Source organism: Haemaphysalis longicornis, unplaced genomic scaffold (assembly GCF_048455015.1).
Source record: "Haemaphysalis longicornis isolate Haplotype H1 unplaced genomic scaffold, Haemaphysalis longicornis Haplotype H1 scaffold_7, whole genome shotgun sequence".
Taxonomy (NCBI): domain Eukaryota; kingdom Metazoa; phylum Arthropoda; class Arachnida; order Ixodida; family Ixodidae; genus Haemaphysalis; species Haemaphysalis longicornis.
In genome coordinates this window covers 42,358,982-42,380,925 of record NW_027526422.1, presented here as the reverse complement: position 1 = coordinate 42,380,925, position 21,944 = coordinate 42,358,982, and the positions used below count along the sequence as shown (strand labels likewise).

Here is a 21,944-nt window from a genome sequence, read left to right as displayed (position 1 = left end):
TAAATTGATAATATGGCTCAAGTACGTACTCCTGGGTCTGGATATTTGGCTGACCGGGAAAAAAATGACTCTACTTCCCGAAAATGTCGATTTTAAAAAAATCAATTTTTTGGAGGCAAATTTTTGGATTCTAAGACCCGCGTCTCCCCTTAAATGGTGCTGCTTCTATGAGAACTTCTTCAGCAGGGGAAAAGTAGCATATTGGAATTAAATATGTAGAAATCTATGTCCACCCAAAATTACTGCTGCGTGCGCCTGCCCATATCAACGGTGGCTGATATGAACATTGACGCTGATATCAACGTTAAAGGAGCCATGAAGAGAAAATACAACTTCGCTTAATTTGAAAGAACTAGGATTCGGTATCTCACTCAGCTCCATTACAGCCACAAAAGATGTTTTTTAACGAAAAAAAAAGCAAGAAGTATTTAAGGACTTTCAAATTTTGCGCCACAGTGACGTGTTATGAGCAAGAATGACGTCATACGGGCCAACAATAAAACATAATTTTCAGTGCGTTAACTGCACGTTAGCATTCAAGTGATGCGGTCAAATGGAACTAGGGGCCCCATTACAGACATCCAGTCATGTGTCGTCGCGACAGGTCAGTTAAACGGCCGCCAATCGCACAAACAAGGTTCCGTGACGTCATAGAAAAGTTGCGGAAAATTGGCTAGGGGGTCGCGACTGCTTCACACGTTTTCTTTAATATCTCCGTTATTTGTTCGAAGATTGCGATGATATTGGTATCAATGTTATCGGGACTAAGCAGTCTTTCTAATAACCCCAACTTGTATTTTGTCTTCATGGCTCCTTTAAGGCAGCACGGCTTTAGATACCAGTTTGCTTAGTTTGGCGGGTGCAGTCGGTATATTGCTAGGAAAACTCTACTTCCCGTTTACAAAGTTTTCTTCCCGAGTATTCGCACTGAGATCTCACACAGTCGGCCCCTGGCGGCGGCGGCACGAACCGCTCTTTGTGTGGATGGCGCTCTCGCGTCGTCTACTCGTTCACGTTGTGCGCGCCGCAAGACGCGTGCTGCACACGATAAATAACGAATATGTGCACTTGCTGGCACTAAGCAGTGGCATAGTTACCGCTGCTTGTAGATGTTTTTCTAGAAACGCAGATGCTGAGCTAGTTTAGTTCCACGAACCTTTGCCGCCGTTGTCACCGGTTGTAAACGTGTTGTAAACGTGTTGTAAACATTGTTCTGACAGTTCCCACTTTTCTTATTGATGAGTGCAGTCGTCTGTCGTTTCGGGAATGTCAAACGGTGCTTTGTTTAAGGAGGCATGCTGGTTATATAAAGGTTAAAAGTTCACTACACGAAACGGGTAAGAAGCGACAAGACCCGTGCGTATACCCGTACATTTGCCACACGCTTGTAAAGTTGCTGTGTGTCCTTTTAGAAATAACAAACAAAAACAATTACACTGCACACGACCAGTGCGCTATCGCCCGTACATTACCGGGGATGTATTTTACACACCAAGCGCCTGTGTTATGGAATACTTCAGCTACCTTTCTGAAAATAAATACCATTTTTGGACAGTCGTTTCTTATACTTGGTATGAAACATTATGTATTATATAAAATAGGTTTTTATGGATGCGCAATAGTATTTCAGGGGGATTTCTCTGTAAAATTAAGCAGTTGTGAGTTTGCGCCTGTCCGGTGCCATTTCGTGTGGCATTATTGTACATTCCATTTTCAAATCACAATATGAACTGCCTTGTCCAAAATTGTGTTGCACTCAATAACCAAATGCCTAATATGGTCAGGTCTTAATCCCTTAACTTGAACCTAAGTTTAAAGAAGAAGCAAAGATCGTCTAAAATAGTGCACGTTGTTGCCCACATGTGTGAGGGGGGATAGCACGACTCCCTGGATTTTTTTTTTTTATTTTTTCCCACAATGCTCGCTTTCAATGCCATTTTGAAAAAGGCTAACCACGATTCCTGGACAGTCTCGGGCCAAAAGGGGGGTTAATCACTTTTCAAAATACTGGCGTTTAGTTGTTCAAGTACTGCTTTTTTCACCTCTACGGTACACGACGCCTGACGGACTTTCAGTTGCAAGGAATACTGATCGCCAACGTTTGGTTTTCCCGCTACTTCGTTTCTCTTCCGCTTGGAACGTTGGCACAGCCCCCCCCCCCCCCCCCTCTTCCCCCCAAAAAAGAAAACTGAAAGCACACAAATCTTTTGTCCGCCCTTTTTCAACCAATCCTGAAGCATTAAATGCCAAAACAAAAGCGAGATTCAGTTTACAACACAAAGCAGTTAACGGGAACCCGCTGCGCTATTTCGTAATGAGAGATAAAGAGGAACGTTTTACTACATCTGCAACAGGGCAACTTTATTCACTAATCTTTGTTCGAAAGCGACATTACGCAAGAATGCAAAAACATCTCGCTGTTCTAGGCACCTGTCAGATTTTAAAAGGAACGCATGTGTTACACAGTGCAGCCGTAATCGAAAATCTGTGCTCACTGTGAGGTCCCAGAAGCTTAATTGGTTTGCACACTTTAAACCTGCTTATCACTTTGCAAAGGTCTAGCTTAACATGATATGTAGATTGTAGTGCGTGCGTTAGCAATTCAATTCGCAAATTCACTTGCAATGAAAGCCTTAAATAAGTGACCCGACACCGTTATTCATTAAACCTGCCTTCAGAGTCGCTAAAATTTTATTTAACTAAAGCTTGCATTTATATGGTAGCATAACTGTTGCATTTATATGCCTGCGCTGGTTTAAACTCAGTAATTTTATGTTGCCTTTCGAACACACAAAAGATATTGTAAGCTCTTAGAAAAAATGTTGGGCAGTTAAGTGGTGTTACCATTTCAGGGCATCCTACAAATTGCAAGAATGCGTCATGCGACCAGTGAAAGCGATTGAAACGGCTGTTGTAAACTGAATTCCGGAGGTCGAGGCATCCTGATTTGTTTCTATTTTTGATTTTATTGAAGGCTCAAAACCGTAGTCAGGATAGATCGAGCTTGCTACGAGCAACGGCGTACAAGCATCGTTGTCATTATTGTGGCCGTTCAGAGATTCCCGATGGGTCGCCGCTTTTTCGCGTAGTAATGAAAACTTATTGCCGCTTCCATTCTATACATCGAACGCTGAGGAACCGAACTACAGCATACCACTCTTGTCTGCGCCTTTCGTGCGCACATACGGCGCGAGAAAGGCATGAAGCGGGCCCACAGTGTGAATTCTCCCGGGCAGCTCAGCGCAGCATGCTCACTAGCAGCGCGACGCTGTCGCCACCTATATGTAAATCTCGCGGCGAATAATGAAGGAGGGACCCATCCATGCAGGCTAACCCGTGCTTCGATGGGAAAAGGGACGCTGACAAGGAGACGAAGGCCGATCCGCCGTGCAGCCAGCGGCCCCGCATGCAGCCCGACGGTCCCTGGAGCTGGGTGGTAGCAGTGGCATGCTCGTGCATGCACTTGTTCTCTGTCGTCATGATCCGAGCTGCCGGCGTGGTCTTCGTCAACCTGGTGGAGTACTTCAACGTCAGCCGAAAGGAAGCCGCATGGCCAATTTCTGCGGTGCTGGCGAGCGCCAACCTGATCGGTAAGCAAGCGCGTCGGCGGCCTTTTGTATTACGGGCCGCATGTTACGTGTATCAGAATGAGCGTTAGGAGATGCCGAGTCTTCATTTTTCGTGGCCATCAGCCCACAGCTAACTCCCACCGTATGATAACTAGACGCCCGCTTGTGCTTAACCCCGCACTTTAAATGAGCCGAACAAAAAGTGCGGCAAAATTTGACAAGGAATAGAAACTGAAGGTAAAATTAAAAAGGTAGCACTGGTAGTGTTAAGAAATTAATAAACATAAATTTGTGTGTTTGTACTTGGGCTTTTCGCTGCCAAAGTTGTTAGGGAAAACCGTAGAATACAGTTCTTTTTATTTGTGTAGACATTATTTTCGTGTGCGGTATTGACGAAGCAAGTTGATAACTGTATCCGGAAATGATATTTAAGTTCTTACACCTACAGTAAATGCACGTAACTCGAAAGCAGAAGGTATGCTTTGAAACACCGAAACCTTATCTTTGCCGTAAAACCCACGCACGTCGAAGCAACAGTACCGTGCTTGTAGATGGCCCACACAACGAGGAATGTTTTCTCTAGCACCAAGCTAGCTAGAAGCCCCCCAAAATAACGGTATGTCTGCTTAACCTTACCTCTGTGCTAAGTCTTTAAAGGGAGACGAAATTCGTAAACAAGTTTACTGTGTCGGCATATTGCAGCACCGAGAATACCAATTACGCCACCCGCGGGAGCAGCAGCAGTTATTTCATGACGCAGGAAATACCAAAACCATGAAAATAGATTTTGCCGCCCCATGCACTTTCCCACATTATGATTCGTGATGTCCCAAACCATGAACACTGAAATAAGAACGGCTAAGCTTGTTTTAGCGTTATTTTAAAAGTAACAACACAGACAAGCCGTCGTTGCAACACAAAATCAACTCGTTCGGAAATACCAAACGAGCCCAACATTTTTAAGAAGACGGAAACTTTAGCTTTTCAACATTGTTAAACGTGCACTCTCAGTGCCATGGGGAAAAAGATCGGTTTGTGTTACGATGTAGGTCGAATCAGCCAAAACGTTATTTTGGTAAACGTGAAAGCGATCATTCATTTCGAGCGATGCCATACAGTCACGAAGAAATGAAATGCGAACACGACAATATGGACCAGAACACACAAAATTGAAAAATACACCTCGTAGAAGTCCAATAATGGCGCGCCATTGGTATATTTGGAAAGGCACATTTCTCAACTGTGTTTTTCGTAACTAAGCCTCGCGTCATTTTGATTTACATGGAAACAAATCGCGCTATTTGTGTGTTCTGATTCATACTTTCGCATTCGTGTTTCATTTGTCCGTGACTGTACATATTCACTACGTCCGGCGGCAAAAGCCGCGAGATAAATGGAGAAACCAATAACGCGTAGGCGGCGGCGGTCAGCGATGCTGATCACCGTGCAGCGCAACATGATGTCTGTTGTTTTCAACACCTCCTCTTCAGTGGCTGCACCTCACAAGGCCTGGTCTGGCTGTTCGAGTCTGTCTGGCGTTGACCCGGCATTAGTCGGCGCACCGGCGCACTTAAGGACTGGTGCTTTTTACAAGTAAAAAAATGAGAGGGAAATGGGAGAGGAATGCTAGCTGTGACAAACAAAAACATCGTTTGTCATCGAACAAAATCCGAATAGAAAGAAAGTTGGGATCTTTCAGCAAAAATAGATAAAAGTATCTTCTTAACCAGTGTTCATTTTTATCCATGGAAGCCAAGGGACAGTGCTACTGAGGGATTTTTAATGTTCCTGCTTATAACCTGCTATTGTGGCGTTAACACTTCGAATGTGTTTCTGCTTTAAACAGGTCCCTTCGTAGCACTCCTGGTAAGAAGATTCGGCATCCGTCCTGTGGCCATCACCGGGACATTTATGAGTTCTGTGGCGATTATGCTGTGCTTCTTCGCGCCCAACATTGTGTACCTGACAATATTCCTGGGAGTGTTTCATGGTAAGATTATAAATGAACTGCGCTTTATCCTCACGAGACAGCAAAACTATCACAAAATAAGAAAAAAATGCTTTGGAGGAAGAAAATTGACTTTTGTAGATACGTTTGGTTCGGTCTCCATGGCATCAAGCATGTACACCATAACTGTTATTGCTTGAAACAAAGTATTTCATCGTGTTTCCGTCTTGTGACCTCTCAACGCAGATGACTTGAGAAAGAATTTACAAGAAATACAGGCTTCCCAATTTTTATTAAAAATAAAATTTCTAGAGATAGTTGTGTCAAACAGCTCCTGCTCCTTTTTCCGCCGTTTGATTCAACCTATATCTGCGGTTTTCGCGGAGCCTTGCAAGCTGTTCCTGCTGCTAATTGTCCCCATGACATTGTAGGCGGCCGATGGGATGGTGCGGTGGAGCCTACATTTATTTACAGTTTCGTTGTGGCGACAACATGGGCCCGAGAATCAGGAAGCGCCCGTGGAGTGTGGCCGAGCAGTGCGGAGGCCATCGTGTTCTGAACTGCATCATCATCTCCAATAATGATGATGATAGGGCGCGGCCGTTGGCGATGATGATGCCGCCGTGGGGTTCCCCCCCCCCCCCCCCATCTAGCGCGCAGTGGGTGATGAAATAGCGGGGTAATTAAATGCGCGCGAAAAATGGCTGTAAAGGCGGCAGGAGGAGCTATGTACATAAACCGAAAAATATCAACTTGGTGGCAAACAGCCATACGAGGTGGATAACTGTGTACATATGTGTGTCCGTGGTCACAAAATGTTTGGTGGGCAGTCCAAGGTCAAACCATGGGAATAGAAAGAGGGACAGTCCAGGTCGGCGTTGAGTGAGCGTCCGGGGGAGCTAGTAGCTTCGGGAGGCCTACACTGGGAGTTTCGTTGCGGTCGCAGGCGGAAACGAGCTGACTGCCGTGCAGGATGGCCAGCGAGGTAGGGCGCCCGCGAAACACGGCACACTCATCCGGGCGCGTAGCTTGCATAGGCGGCGGCGGTGCAGCCGGTCCAAAGTCAGTGATGGCAAAGCTAACGGGGTCATTGAGAGCACATCGTGCCGCACCCTGTGACAAGCGTCGCCAGAGCGCTGGGTGCGGTGGGCTGTCAACAGTCGAGGCGCTTTTCTTGGGTGATCGATCCTTGTACTTAGCAAAGCGCGTAAGACACGTTGATGTACGCATGCTGTGAAGTTGACCTGTCGCCTTTGCCGTGTGATGGGGTGAGCCATGATCAGCCCCCTCAATGCTCGCGACAGCCCAGCAGCGGCTTTGGGGGTTCGCTGATAATGGCGAGCAGAGGTTAGCGGGACTCGTGGCGCTTGTTTTCCAGGCTGAACACTCATCTCCGCTACCGCAGGGTGGGGAATGGTGGGTATCATAATGAGCGTCTCCCCGGCGCCGTTCTTCAATCCCTGTGGTGTGCTACACTTGTCCTCTAACTGAGAAGTGGCGAGACGATGGGATATCGAGGGACGACTTCAGTGAAGTGGTCCCTGCAGCTACCTCGCACGCAGGGGCAATGCGTGGGCCACCAGCGTCTTTGACAGGCACGTCTAGCCGTGTGTCCGAGCATGGTGTGCTGGGTGCCAAGGTCTCGCCCATGTCCAAAGAAGACGTTTGCCTGAAAGGAAGCAAATGCGGTTGCCTCAAAGCCCAGCCTGGTGGTTCAGTAAGGTTGGGAGGCAGCGCAGGTGCGGTGCTGGGTAAACTGCTGTAGGGGTGGGGGTACAGTCTCCTCTACACGCTACCGCATCATTGTGGCCCGTGAGGCTTGATGGGGCCAGCGTTGTCGTGGCATCGTTGCTGCGTTGCAACGCTCTCGCTGTAAACGGGCTGGTGCTAGGCAGGAGGACCGTGACATCCATGGGACAAGGCTCAAGGGCTGGCGCGGGTGGTTTGTGGAACCTACCGGAGCGCGCGAGGAGAAAGGCCATGAGCTCGTCGTAAAGCCGTGCTCCGGGTTCCGGCAAGCTGGAGGCCAGGCTGGAAGGCAGCAGCTCGCGGATCAGGAAGTAACGGTCCTGCTGCAACGTGACACCATAGAGGTCGAAGAAACACTCCATCTGGCAAAGCCACACCTTGGAGTTCATGGGGAAGAATGGCGGGCGAGGTGGCAAAGCCGCCGTACTAAGCGACAGTGTCAGCGTGCCGGTAGGGAAGTGGTTGGGTGCAGCGAGCGTGGAGGGGGTCAAGGTAGACGACCGACATTCACTGAAGCCGGGTGGTGATGTAACATAGCGCCGTGCTCCGGCCATAGGCTCGTCGCAAGGACACTGGGAAGATTGCGAGCCGTTTAACGCACTTCCCGTTCCAAAGCTTGGCGTGGCGTGCGAGGAAGCAGCGGGGTGGAGCGATGCCGAGTCATTAAGGCAAGCAGGGCTCGTGCCGACACGCGCCATGACAAGGAGCTCAAGGTCGTCGTAGGGTTTCTCACTGTAGTCGATGATGTCAATGCGCAGGTCTTTTGGAAGCAACGCTGTGGCAATGCGGTACCGCTCAGCCTCAGCCAAGCTGCGGGATGACGGTGCTCGAAGGCCGGGTAGGGGGGCAGATTGTAGACGAAGGAGGTCCATGCTGCCGACGTCCGGGTCACCAATTATGTAGGCGGCCGATGAGACGCAGCGGCGGGGCCTACATTTATTTACAGTGGCGTTTTGGCGACAACTTGGGCCCGAGAATTAGGGAGCGCCCGTGGAGTGAGGCCGAGCAGCGCGGAGGCCATCATGTTCAGAGCTGCGTCGTCATCTCCAATAATGATGATGATAGGGCGCGGCCGTTGGCGATTATGATGCCGCCACAACATAATTTTCGCTTGCACAAATGCTGTCAGCACGTCGTGATTCGTGCTGTCGTCGTGACTCTTCTTTTTTGGCACTTTTTCGTCCGATGTATATGGTAGCACCCCTGCCCAGGCCTCACTCCGTATCCTAGTATGCGAGGCTGTATACAGGACTGGCTTATCAGCTGATGCCGCTACTAATCTTTGCTCTTTTATTTGGGGAGGGGGGAGGGGGGCTTCTCATCGTTACCTCGCGCATTTTCAAAGGTTTCTCACTTTTTATTACTAAAAGGTTGCTAACATTTCTTAGCATAACGGAGGCATTATCGATATAAGATGAATTTGCCAAAATTTCTTAATCGCGAAATTTCATAAATCATTCTATTATTTTTTAGTTTCTAAAAATATATCAAGACATGTGAAAGTAGAGTATTATATCATCAACACTCAAACTGCTAAAGCTGCCTGCAGAGTGCTTCGTTTGTTTTTCCACAGGGATGGGCTACGGCATGACCCTGACGCCAAAAGTCGTATGCCTCAACGAATGGTTCGACGCGAAGAAAGTCCGTGCCGGTGGCATCATCTACGCTGGTGCCACTGTGGGGTCATTTATATACCCCGTCCTCTTCAAGCACTGCAGTGACGTGTACGGCACCAGGGGCTGCTTCCTCATTTTTGGTGCCTTGATGATGCATGGCATGGTGTCTTCGTTGTTCGTCCGCTCTCCACCGTGGGTGGAGAAGGCCAAGAGGCTCAAGGCTCAAGCAAAGCTGCTTAGCAAGCTGTCAGAAGTCAAGATAGACCAAAACACCGCTCCAATGTCTTTGAATGGAAAAGCAAGCCATCTCGGGAAGGATAACAAAGGGTTCGAGGTGGACACTGGAGGAGAGACAAGAGTGCAACAGGAAGTGACCAACAATGGGCAGAATTCAAATGTAGAAAAGGTGAGATACACTGGTTAGTCGCGCATTGCCGTGCAGTGATAAGCTCACCATGTCTACATGCACTGCTTCCTTTTCTTACAGCCCATTGTTCAGGAGCAACACATGGCTTCTTCACTGGCCGTTACCCAAGTACCTTCAGAGATGAACTCCGAAGTAAATGTAGAGGTGAACACCAGCCATTGTTGCCAATTACCGAAGCCTACACTAAAAAGGGGCACTAGTCATGAGGAAGACGATCCAGTCACTCAAATCGCCTGCGAAAGTAAAAACAGTTTCTCTCCTACGGTTATGGAAATTACGAAAATGCACGCACTTCAGCAAGAAACTTCGAATGCTTCCCACGTCTCCGGCACAGAAGGCTGCCGGGTGCGCCGGAAATCGTCAACAGCATCGTGCATTTCGAACTTTTATTCCATAGCGGAACCAGCGGGTCTCAGCAATGCCATTTCCAGCATTCCAGAGGCAGAAAGCTCGGGGGATCCGGAATCGGAGGCCAACGTGACATCGCAGGAATCGGCTCCAGAGCAAGAAGATAAGCAGCGACTGCTTTCGGTGGCATTTGTTATGATCGCTCTAACGTACATCTTTGTGACCAACTCCAATACACTCTTCATGACTGTCATTATGGACTTCGCTCATGACCGAGGCGTTGAGCTCGACAAGGCTGTGTACCTTCTTTCGGGATTCGCCACCGCCGACATCGCCGGCCGTCTCAGTTGCGGCTGGGTGGCCGATACGGGTCTCCTTGCCAAAAAGACGATTGTTGGACTTTGCTGCACTATTTTCGGGGTGGTCATGCAGGTAAGGGGTTCCTTGGGATACTTGTCGTCTTCCTAATACTGCTTGAAGTTATCGCCCATGGAGTTGGAGACTGAAAGCTGAAACGCATGCACCTAGGTTAACTTATTTTGTATCTTTATTTACCTGTGGATTAACAAGCGGTCATTAGTAAGTTTGTTCAACTACTCAATGGCCCTTATGCAATCCGCTTGTTTTTGTTAAGTGCTTTGTTATGCTTTATTGGCATTTATGACTGCCTTTGCCACGCGCAAATATTTTATAAACGTACTACTGCGGACACAGCTAACGTTGGAGCCAAAACTAATTTTTTCTGGAAGAAGCAACATCCCAGATATTTAAATGTACACATAAGTAAATGCTATAGCTCCATTGTCTGTTTTAGAAGTAGTACCGTCTCCACTTTTGCGTGGGGCATGATTAATTACTTTGACTTCTCGGCACATTCAACCAGACCGGTAATTGTTCTATTACTGCACATAATAAAACGGCTGGCTCACCATAAACCGAAGGAAAAACATCAATCGCAAGGGAGCTAACTGTTTTCATAGAGGCCACAAACAAAAGCGCCCGCGTGTCGAGATTTTGGCTTCTTCAAAGAACCGCATGTAATGTAAATTAATCAGTACCTTTCCACCACTCACCATAAACCGAAGGAAAAACATCAATCGCAAGGGAGCTAACTGTTTTCATAGAGGCCACAAACAAAAGCGCCCGCGTGTCGAGATTTTGGCTTCTTCAAAGAACCGCATGTAATGTAAATTAATCAGTACCTTTCCACCACGGGCCTGTTCAGAGTCCAGGTGCAGCTTCGGTGTGCAAAAACGAGATTGATTGATTGATTGATTGATTGATTGATTGATTGATTGATTGATTGATTGATTGATTGATTGATTGATTGATTGATTGATTGATTGATTGATTGATTGAGTGAGTGAGTGAGTGAGTGAGTGAGTGAGTGAGTGAGTGAGTGAGTGAGTGAGTGAGTGAGTGAGTGAGTGAGTGAGTGAGTGAGTGAGTGAGTGAGTGAGTGAGTGAACTTTATTATGTGAGCTCGTTTCTTGGAGCGGGCCTATACGGAAACGTTTTGTTGTAAGAAAATGAGATGTGTTCCTTCTTAGCACTTGTATTTAGCCTGTATGATCATGTGAGGACTGGTGGAATCTCTGAAAATTGAGGAATATTGGAGGCTGTAAGTGTAAATGATTGCTACTTGCCTAGTTAAAAAAGCATGGATTGTGTACATTTTCTTGTAGGCATGCAACTTCTCCGATATCTTAATATTTGGTTTTTACACGACTTGCAAAATTATCCAATCACACGTCCGTATAACGATTGCTCCTTATCAATATTTGAGAAATTTAATGCTTATTCTGTCTGTTCAGCGTTAGGAGCCCACCCAGCTATGGAAACTTTCGAAAGCGCCTATTTCATTTTTCAGGTCACGCCACTCTGCACTCACTACGTGGGCCTGATGTGTGCCTGTATTTCCATCGGGTACGCCTTCGGAAACAGCGTGGTCCTCTTCAGCGTCCTCGTTGCCGACGGCGTAGGCGTCAAACGCATCCCTGCAGCCATGGGACTGATGACCTTCTTCTGCGGCCTCACAGCCTTCGGCCGACCAGCGCTCATCGGTAAGACTGACGGCCATTTTGATATTCCCTGCAAGCGCACGGGATGGCAGCTCAATATTTGTGGCTCAGCCTTAGCGTTCTGGAAGCTCATACGCAAATGAACTTCTTTACCGTGTTTTTTTTTTCTGCTTCCTTTAAACATCATGAAAACAGTAGGGAAGAATCTACAATTGGGATTGTTTTTACAAAGTGCTACAAAACCCTGACACAAGAAAAAGGAGGCCACCATGAGGGTTACCACCATGGAGGACAGAACATTACATGTAATCTTCTGTCTGCAGTTTTCTGGTGCTTGTCGTGTTTTACTGTGCAGTAAGACATGAACTGCACGCGAAACTTGCAGACAATGCTTGGGGGGATCACGGCTAATTTGCGCCGTTACTGTGGCCTGGCAAATTCAACTGACTTAAAGGGACACTGAAGTGAATTTGTCAAGCTCCCGTTTTTGCTTGCACTGCGTAGACTGGCTCAAATTAGCACACTTTTCATCGTTTATCCGGTTGACAAATCGGTAATTATTTTACAAAGCGCGAAAGAAGAAAAACTACCATGCGCGGTTTGCGGCGGCCGCACCAACTAAGGCTGTGACGTTGAGAGGAGGGGCGCCGTGATTGGACGATGCCCAAGGTTAGCAATCACACAAGTTGCGGTTTCGGTTTCGGTTCTGTAAAACATAACCAATGGCTTTGTTGGATGGGCATTCTCAATATCTCAGTAATCATCGTACCGCGCTTCTGCCATGTTGTCGGCTGTAAAATGCACAATATAAGCCTCCCAGGACGGCTTGTAGTCGTAGCATTCACTAGCCGAGACCTACGCAGTGCATGAACGCCCTCCGCGTACCCGCAGACGCCCAAATGTCATGCGCTTTTCCCCCATATTTGGAGCTTGCCTCCCTCATGCCTGTATCGTAAAAAGCGTGCTCGCACCAGGCCAAGGGTCTGTTCATTCTGGCCTGTGCCCACTGCCTGCAAGCAGTCGGTGCTTATGGCAACAGCACGCCAACGAGAACTCGCTAGCGCGCCAGTGCCAGCCTGCGCGCGTTTTGTGAACTAGTTCGTGTAGCCATGAACGTTGCGGCCCCAAAAAAGGTGAACTCAATATAGAAAACATCGGCGGAAAACAAAAAAGTTAACTTACAAAAAAAAAAAGCACGTACCCGCGGGGATTCGAACTTGTGACTTGCAAAACATTTTCGGTGACACACCCAGCGCCCCAGACTGCTAGGCTACAAAGCGGGACGCGAGAGCCTGGCTAATATATGGTATATATTGTACAACCGGTTTACACTTTTATTTAGTTTTGGCATTTCAAGCCGCTTAGGTGACTATTTGTTGTACTGCGCTCGTGCAGTAAGCGTCGCCCGAGTTTCCACAGTAGCTCACGTCTAGCAATTGCATTTCGTAGACGGAAAAGCGTTCGCAGATGCGTAGTCGTGCTGCTGACCGCTGTGCTTGTTCGCCCAGCGCAAAAAAGTGCTTCCCGCGCCCTAGTTTTACGCTGTACGGTAAAAATATCAGCTGATTTTATTTGCTTAGTACCTATATTGACTTTGCTGACTCTTCTCCCGCCTTCAAGAGGCCTTATATTTTCCTACTGGCGTACCAGTCAGCGAAGCGTCGCATGTGCAGCGCTTGTGTGAAGCGACCTTGACTTGGAGCTAGATACAGTGTACAAACAAACCAAGTAAAGAAAGGCACATTCTTCCATTCACAAACGTGTCCTGGCTTCGTTTCAACTAAGCGAACGAATTGCGACCAAGCAATTTTTTTTAACCTCCTTGATTGCGACCACCCGCCGGCGGCCGGCGGACGAAACGCTGGGCCGACTGACTCTGTCGGCCGGGGAGCCGTGCAGTAGCGCAGCCGTGGCGCAGCCAATTGCCAGCTCATCCCCTCCTGACGTCACACGAAAACGCCACAGAAAATGGGCGAGCGTAAAGAGAGGAGGACAGCGTTTCCGAATTAGTTTTTCTACTAAATAAAATCGCGTAAACGCGCCTAGAGTGGTCGAAACATGGCCTGGGGACTCCGGACTACAATTTGCGCTAGTAATCCCGCAATGTTTACATATCACTTCAGTGTCCCTTGACGAAACGCTGGGCCGACTGACTCTGTCTGAAGGCCGGGGAGCCGTGCAGTAGCGCAGCCAATTGCCAGCTTATCCCCTCCTGACGTCACACGAAAACACCGCAGAAAATGGGCGAGCGTAAAGAGAGGAGGACAGCATTTTCTAATTAATTTTTCTACTAAATAAAATCGCGTAAACGCGCCCAGGGTGGTCGAAACATGGCCTGGGGACTCCGGACTACAATTTGCGCTAGTAATCCCGCAATGTTTCCGCCGACGGGTCGTCGCAATTCGTTCGCTCAGTTGAAACGAAGCCAGGACACGTTTGTGAATGGTAGAATTTGCCTTTCTTTAGTTGGTTAGTTTGTACACTGTATCTAGCTCCAAGTCAAGGTCGCTTCACAAAAGCGCTGCACAAGCGCACATGCGACGCTTCGCTGACTGGTACGCCAGTAGGAAAATATAAGGCCTCTTGAAGTAGGGAGAAGAGTCAGCGAAGTCAATATAGGTACTAAGGAAATAAAATCAACTGATATTTTTACCGTACAGCGTAAAACTAGGGGTCGGGAAGCACTTTTTTGCGCTGGGCGAACAAGCACAGCGGTCAGCAGCACGACTACGCATCTGCGCACGCTTTTCCGTCTACGAAATGCAATTGCTAGACGTGAGCTATTGTGGAAACTCGGGCGACGCTTACTGCACGAGCGCAATACAACAAATAGTCGCCTAAGCTGCTTGAAATGCCAAAACTAAATAAAAGTGTAAACTGATTGTACAATATATACCCTATATTACCAATGCCAGCGGAGCCCGCTCCGTGGCCAAGTGGTCTGGGTTGCTAGGTGTGCAACCGCAAGTATTTTGCAAGTCACGAGTTCGAGTCCCCGTGGGTACGTGCTTTTTTTTTTTTTTTTTGTAAGTTAACTTTTTCGTTTTCCGCCGATGTTTTCTATATTGAGTTAAAGGGAAGGTGAAGCGGTTTTAGAATTAAAAGAAATGTTGACCAGCAGCAAGTACACATTGAATAGTTCATGTGTACGAAATATTTTCGCAATACATGCAATAGAAGCGGCGCAATGAGCAAACAAAAGTGGCCCGATGCCCCGCCCCCATCTCGCCGCGCGATGCCGGAAGACCGAAGAGCGCGGGCGAAAACCGGCTGAAAAACGTCATACCTGGACTTCCGGCCGAATCGGCCGCCTCGGCCATGCTCTTTTAGCCGTGTTTACTTGTGAATGATACTTGTTGTTGTGGTTGATAGCACTCATTTGTACAATTTTCGTGTTCAAAAAGTATGCACGAACGCCAAACGAGGCATACGTTATCATGCCGTATTCCTAAGCAGAATAATGCCACGCCGGGATGCTTGATAACATACGGAAGCGACAGCCGAGGTGGCTGTGCTTGATGACAGAGAATATACTACACTACGTTAAATACTTTGTAAACCGCTCCAATGCGTTTTTTTTTTTTATGCGACGGACGTGAATGTTCACATTAGATTCTAGATTTATGACGAATGGGAAATACTGCTGTACTTTGGCCGGGGATGCTTCATTCCATTCCAGAAACCAAGTCACATTTGTTCAGGAAATACTTGTTTCGTTAAACGTGTCGGTTTTCTTTCCCTATGGGCTCAGGACAGTGTTCAAAAAAACAATTTTTTGGCGAAACTAAAACAAGGAGCCAATCCTGATAGAAGTTCTCTCCCGGCTAAGAGGTAAACAATATTCCTACAAAGTAAAAGAACCAAGACAACCAGATTACTTATTTTGCAAGTATACATGTCAGGATAAGGTGATGTTTGTCTGGAATAAAAAAAAACACCACTCCGAACCATCACCGTGCCATAATTTGTGTTGACTGCGTGGGCCAAATTTTTTGCCCAAAATTCCGTGTGGCTGCATATTATACCCTGGCAAGCACTTGTTGTCACTGAACCTCAAGTGTGCTCCAGTGATAGTCGGTGATATATATATATAATGATGATACTAAAAAAATTAGGAGCGAAGAGTAAATATACGGCCTCTGTCCGACTAGCGCGGTAAATGCTTAAATCTAGAAATGCTGAAACAGGCCAACGATTCATTATCACAAACGTTTGGTGATTGTTACCTAAAGTAACGTAACTACAACGTAACTGCCTTGTCCAACTGGTCTGTTAATTATAACGAGGTGGCCGTAATATTGTAGCAGAATGCGCAACGCACAAGCGAAAATCAAGCCCTACTACAGCCAATAATGCTGAGCAGGCACTAGTATGCTGCAGTGTTTTCAGAATAAATGTACGTGAAGCAGTAAGACGCCACTCATCGAAGTGCAGCTAGCAATCGCGGAGGCGCCGTAGCGCCGCTGCCGAAATTGCGCGCGCGTGTGGGTCTGTGTACGGGGATGAGTAACGGGGCTGGGGTGGGCGACAACGAACAAAGGAAATGCGGAAGCAGAGTCTGCTTGTTGGTTTATGCGTGTACCGGCAAGATGTGTCTCGCATATACGTTTACAGCGCATGAACGCTATTTTTTCGCGCAGTGCACGTACGTACTTTTCGCTGGTAGATTGTTTATAAAACGCCCATTAATCTTCGGCATAAATGGTTTTGTGTATACTAAGAAACAGTTAAGGTAGTACCTAATATTAACATAAGGTATAAAATCCCCCTATGCTGGTTGCCTAATTCAAAAATATTTTGATGAAACCCACTAGTCGACGTCACAGTCACTGCTTTGGAGTTCTCTGTCGTGTAAAGCAAATTTAAGCTCCAAGATAATTGAACCAACAGCACGGGAAATTATAAAACAAACTTCCAGTCATGTGCGAAAATTAAACTGCAAGCTAAATTGCCGCAAAGCAACCGTGCGATCGTTCGCAATGCTTCCGACAACCCGCGCGGCCGAAGGGTGTCCTCCTTTGACGTCATGACGGGCTCAACCAATCAGGGGCGTCAAAAGACGAAAAGCGCGCGTCTTTCAAACGGGGCCGCGCTTTTTGCAAGATAAATGCCACTTGGACTCATGTACGATAAATTTCAATGTGATATTCGGAATCAGCGCGCAAGAAACTATATAACTGTTAATCTAACTCAATTTTTTTGGAAAGCGCTTCAGCTTCCCTTTAACCTTTTTTTGGGCCGGAACGTTCATGGCTCCACGAACTAGTTCACAAAACGCGCGCAGGCTGGCACTGGCGCGCTAGCGAGTTCTCGTTGGCGTGCTGTTGCCATAAACACCGACTGCTTGCAGGCAGTGGGCACAGGCCAGAATGAACCGACCCTTGGCCTGGTGCGAACACGCTTTTACGACACAGGCATGAGGGAGGCAAGCTCCAAATATGGGGGAAAAGCGCATGACATTTGGGCGTCTGCGGGTACGCGGAGGGCGTTCATGCACTGCGTAGGTTTCGGCTAGTGAATGCTACGATTCCAATCCGTCCTAGGAGGCTTATCTTTATGCATTTTTACAGCTGACAACATGGCAGAAGCGCGGTACGATGATTACTGAGTTGTTGAGAATGCCCATCCAACAACGCCAACGGTTGTGTTTTACAGAACCGAAACCGAAACCGAAACTTGTTTGGTTGCTCACCTTGGGCATCGTCCAATCACGGTGCCCGCTCCTCCTAACGTCACAGCTTTAGTTGGTGCTGCCGCCGCAAACCGCGCATGGTAGTTTTTCTTCTTTCGCACTTTGTAAAATAATTACCGATTTGTCAACCGAATAAACGATGAAAAGTGTGCTAATTTGAGCCAGTCTACGCAGTGCAAGCAAAAACGGGAGCTTGACAAATTCACTTCAGTGTCCCTTTAAAACTTGGAACTGGAACACAGCTTTCACTCCTTCCGCACCCCGCATTCCAGACAGTCTCCATCTTGAGGGGTTTTCTTCCCTTTGCCAAAAACCATGCTAAATATTCCCACGTGTGCACAGTGCGGACCTTAATTTTCGGCGGCAGTTTATAAGACAGCTTTTCACAGGCAGGTTCCCCTTATTTTCCTGTGATTCAACAAGCGATAATCAAATGAATGTGTACGAGCTCGCGGACAGACGGACAAACAAGCGAAAAGGCGCTCAAAATGGTGTTTATTGTGGTTTAAGTACGACACATTTCTTCGAATCGTTCTTGCATCCTTAGCATTCAAAGAACAAATCCACCCAATAATCAGAGCTATGCAGCCAGCTTCACATGGTACGTAGTTCATTAATGTAAATATGCGTGCATCGACAGCCCTTGTTTGTGGTAATTGTGAAGGACGCAGTTACAGAAGAAAGGGCATCCAATAATTAAGCAAATTTTTCATTATTCTGTGAGAAGCCTCTCCCAGTAAAGCGTTTACGCAATGAATTGTTTCCATGTTCACATCTTCAATGCAGCCACCTTCGCAATACGATCGCCATGAATAATTTTTTTTTTGGACTGAGTTCGAGAACGAGTATATTCGCTGAAAAACGTGGCCTTCCACTTTTCAGGGGGATAGGTTGTATCACACACTGATCTTTAGTTGACGAAGTCAGGGAAAGACATCAGCAAGGTGAAAGAACACATGTTGCTTTGTTCCTAACAGATATGTACTCACCTAGAGAAGGTCGCGAAAAGATAGGCCATCCAGATAGTGTTTTCGCCGCAAAACAAACTCCGCCACCCTTGGTTAGTGAACAATAGGTTTCGTAATGCGAAATTCACGTCCTTCGCGTCTAACCTACGTGAAAAGTGTCAGTTCAGGGAAGGCAATAAACGAAAGGTTTCCGCTAGAGGGACGTAAAGCTAAAGTGTACTCTGTCCCATAAGCATTTGTTCACCCAAAAATTAGCTCTGGTCTCGCCTACAGCAATAAATCGGGCATGTATAGTATCCATAGCACAGCCGCAATTCAGCAATCTCCCCGTGCATCCCTGCTCTGTTCAGACAAATAAAAGGAAGCATCGGCACTCATTACAATGCAGGTTTCCCAATCGTTAAAGAATGCCGCTCTTGAAATGCCATCGCAGCCACTTTTAACCAAGAGAGCCTAATTCGTTTTTTTTTTTGCCCGCCTTCTCTTTTCAGCACCTCTTTTCGTAACCTACGAACGGAACATTTTCTTGCTCTTTCCGACTTTTTTTTTTATTTATGTTCAGTGTGTGCACTCTACAACTCATCATTCTGCCCCCTTATGCAATCTCTACGAGCTTTTAAGGAGACGATAAATGATATGAAATGAAATGAAATGAAATAGTCGATTTTGTACTTAGGAATTTCGGCCTCGTCAATACAAATTCTGGCACCCTTCTGCTGTTCGTCATCACTGAGTCTTGATTCTTCGGCGGCCCGGCAGGGAACAACTGAAGCGCGACATTCTTGAGTAAGCAACTGAAACTGTTTCTGCGTCTCTAGAGAGTCTGTGCTCGAGCATCTCTGGGCGAGACGGATCGTTTAGTAGCTGTGTTTTTATCACCAGTTGCATGAACTGAGGAGTGTGGGCTCGATTCTTCTAGCAAAAAAGCAATCGCAAGTCTGTTCTCAACGTAAGAGTTGCTGGAGAACAAGAGACAAGCGTTGCTTGGAAGTCTCAAAAGAGTACAGAGAACAGAAGCTACTGACAGCCCCACAAGGCCACTGTTTGAAATGATCAAGCAGCTGAATTTTCAAAGTCCCACGAAAAAGATAACGCAGTGACAACAAAGGACGAGGCACGGACGGGACATGCACTAACTTTCAAGAAATTGTTTATTGCACGACATGCGCATATAAACACATCTGGCACGCGAGAGAAAAGGGGGAAAGAAAAACACCAAAACAAACGGCGAAAGCCTTCACATACCGCCTTACCCAATAAATCAAGCTTCAGCTTTAATAACGCCACACACGGTCCACTGGCGTATTGATCACTGCAGCGTGCTATCTCAGCTGCCTCCACAATTTTTCTTCGCAGACCAGAGCAGTGGTATTGCAAAACGATGGTCTGATCGTGCAGACGTAACACGTCTCCCAATTCAAATATTTTACAATAGGCGGCCAGCTGGCCGTCAGTGCCAACGCTGCTGAATTTATTTATTATTGACATTGAATTGTTGGCATTCATTGCTGAAATTTGTTTGTTGTTGCGGCGCTGTGTTTTCTAGATGACTATAAAATAATACGCGTAAACATATTCCCTTTGTAATTTTCCAGCTAAATATGTCTTCGGAATAAGCAACGCCAAAAAATACAGGTAAAAAAACCAACGCCAAAAAAAGATGACAAAGAAAGCCGAGCAGGTTCGGCAGTTATCTTGTGCGAAACTGTACGTTTTCACCAGTGAACGTTTTCCATTTCTTGCCGTTCCAGGTTACTTCAGGGACAACATTGGGAGCTATGATAACATGCTGCGGGCAGTCGGCCTGGTACTTCTCGTCATCGGACTCACTTGGCTTCTGCTTCGCTTCCTCGAGAGGTCTCGAAACCGATCCTTCAACCTCAGGGCGTAGCTCCGCCCTACGTGTTCACCACCTCGACAAGGCGGGCCAAGACCCACTGATACAAAAATGACTTCAAGTCAAGTCAAGTTGAAGTTTATTCATCAAAAGTAAACGGCTACAAAGAAAGTTTACAGACGAGGGTCCCGAAGTCAGCTACTGCACTGGGACCCTCGATAACGAAGTACACAAAAATGGTTACAGAAGCAGCACTGGAGGCGAAAACAAGTACTATAAAACGTTATTGAAGGAAACAAATAAGCAAAAACATGTAGTGCATGGTTTCCATATAGAGTTTACTGAAATATCAAGCTATGCACATAAAAAAGGGCATTCAAGAAGCAAATTATCATTATACACAATTAAATACCAACGGTTTACAAAAGTACACATAAAACTACTGCGCAAGCAAATGACGACAGTCAAACCAGCAAAACCAAGAAATTAGGAAACATATCAGGTTAGAAGAAGATCTTTTTAGAGATTTTTTAAAAGTTGTGACAGAATGCGAAGACTTAATATTAAGTGGTAGACGGTACCACAGATTAATGGTGACAAAATGAAATGTTTGCTGGCCCTAATTAGTTTTTATCTTAGGTAACAACAAGTTGTTATTCAAGGTAAATCTAGTATTTTTATGATTCACTAAAGTACCCACGTCAAGAAATGCAAAACATAATTGGTTGTTGAGTAGTTCGAAAAAATATATACCTAAGTTATAATCGAACAATGCTGTGACAGATAAAACTGAATTTTCGCGAAGCAGAGGTGATGCACTTGAATGGCGAGGGCTACTAGTAATGATACGGATAGCTGGATTTTGAATGTGCTGAAGGGATGATAGGTGGGTGTGATATGTTACCCCAAGCAGTGATTCCATAGTTGAGATGACTGTGCATGAAAGCGAAGTAAAGTGATAACAAAGCCTTGGTTGAGAAGAACGGTCGTGCCTTGAGCAATGCCCGGATGCCAAATGCCATTTTTTTCTGATGTGATCGACGTGAGAAGTGAACTTAAGGTTAGTGTCAAGAATTATACCAAGAAATTGGACGCAGTCTCATGATACGATAAGATTAGAGCCAAGTTTTAATTCTGACAACATACCTAACACGTTCTGGCTGCTTCTAAAGATCATAAATTTAGTCTTACTAGGATTAATAATTAAATTTCTGCAGCACCACTCAGTCACATCGGTTACAGCAGCGTTTAATTTATCAGTTAGGTATACTATAGATGTGTATGATAATGTTATTGTGGTATCGTCAGCATATAAATAACAGTTGTAGGGGTGTAAAAAGTTGGGTGTCATTGATATAAATATTAAACAATAAGGGAGCGAGAATAGAACCCTGCGGGACACCTTGGTTAATAGTTTTACAGTCGGAGAACGAGCCAGCTGTAGCAACCACGTATTGCCTATCAACTAAGTAATTTTTAATAGAGTAAGTGCTGGACCGGTTATACCGTATGCTTCGAGTTTCATGAATAAAATTTTGTGATTGATGGTATCGAAAGCTTTTGTGAAATCTAGGAATAGTGAGCCAACATATTTACCACAGTCAATAGTTTCTTTAATGGTGGTGGTGGCAAAACATTTATTCAAGGGATTTGCGCTTGAAAGCGGGAAGAAGCCCTCAGTCCAGGGCCCTTGCGGCGGCTGCGGTCCGGCGTGCCCGGTCCACCAACTGTCGCTGGTCCTCAGGGTCCGAACTGCACAGCGCGGCCTC

The 21,944-nt window shown here is 46.4% G+C and overlaps 1 protein-coding gene across 2 annotated transcripts in view; it reads left to right on the top strand.

The window, feature by feature from the left end:
- The window catches only part of LOC144145352 (uncharacterized), a 64,040-nt gene extending 42,309 nt beyond the window's left edge, over positions 1-21,731 (top strand). For both annotated transcript variants that reach the window (XM_077676922.1, XM_077676923.1), the window contains exons 3-8: positions 3,329-3,590; positions 5,416-5,559; positions 8,840-9,288; positions 9,370-10,089; positions 11,528-11,720; positions 20,090-21,731. In XM_077676922.1, coding sequence (XP_077533048.1) covers positions 3,407-3,590; positions 5,416-5,559; positions 8,840-9,288; positions 9,370-10,089; positions 11,528-11,720; positions 20,090-20,229 — 1,830 coding nt within the window. In that variant the 5' untranslated portion in view covers positions 3,329-3,406 and the 3' untranslated portion in view covers positions 20,230-21,731. The remainder of the gene's footprint in view (positions 1-3,328; positions 3,591-5,415; positions 5,560-8,839; positions 9,289-9,369; positions 10,090-11,527; positions 11,721-20,089) is intronic.
- Positions 21,732-21,944: the final 213 nt, after the last annotated feature.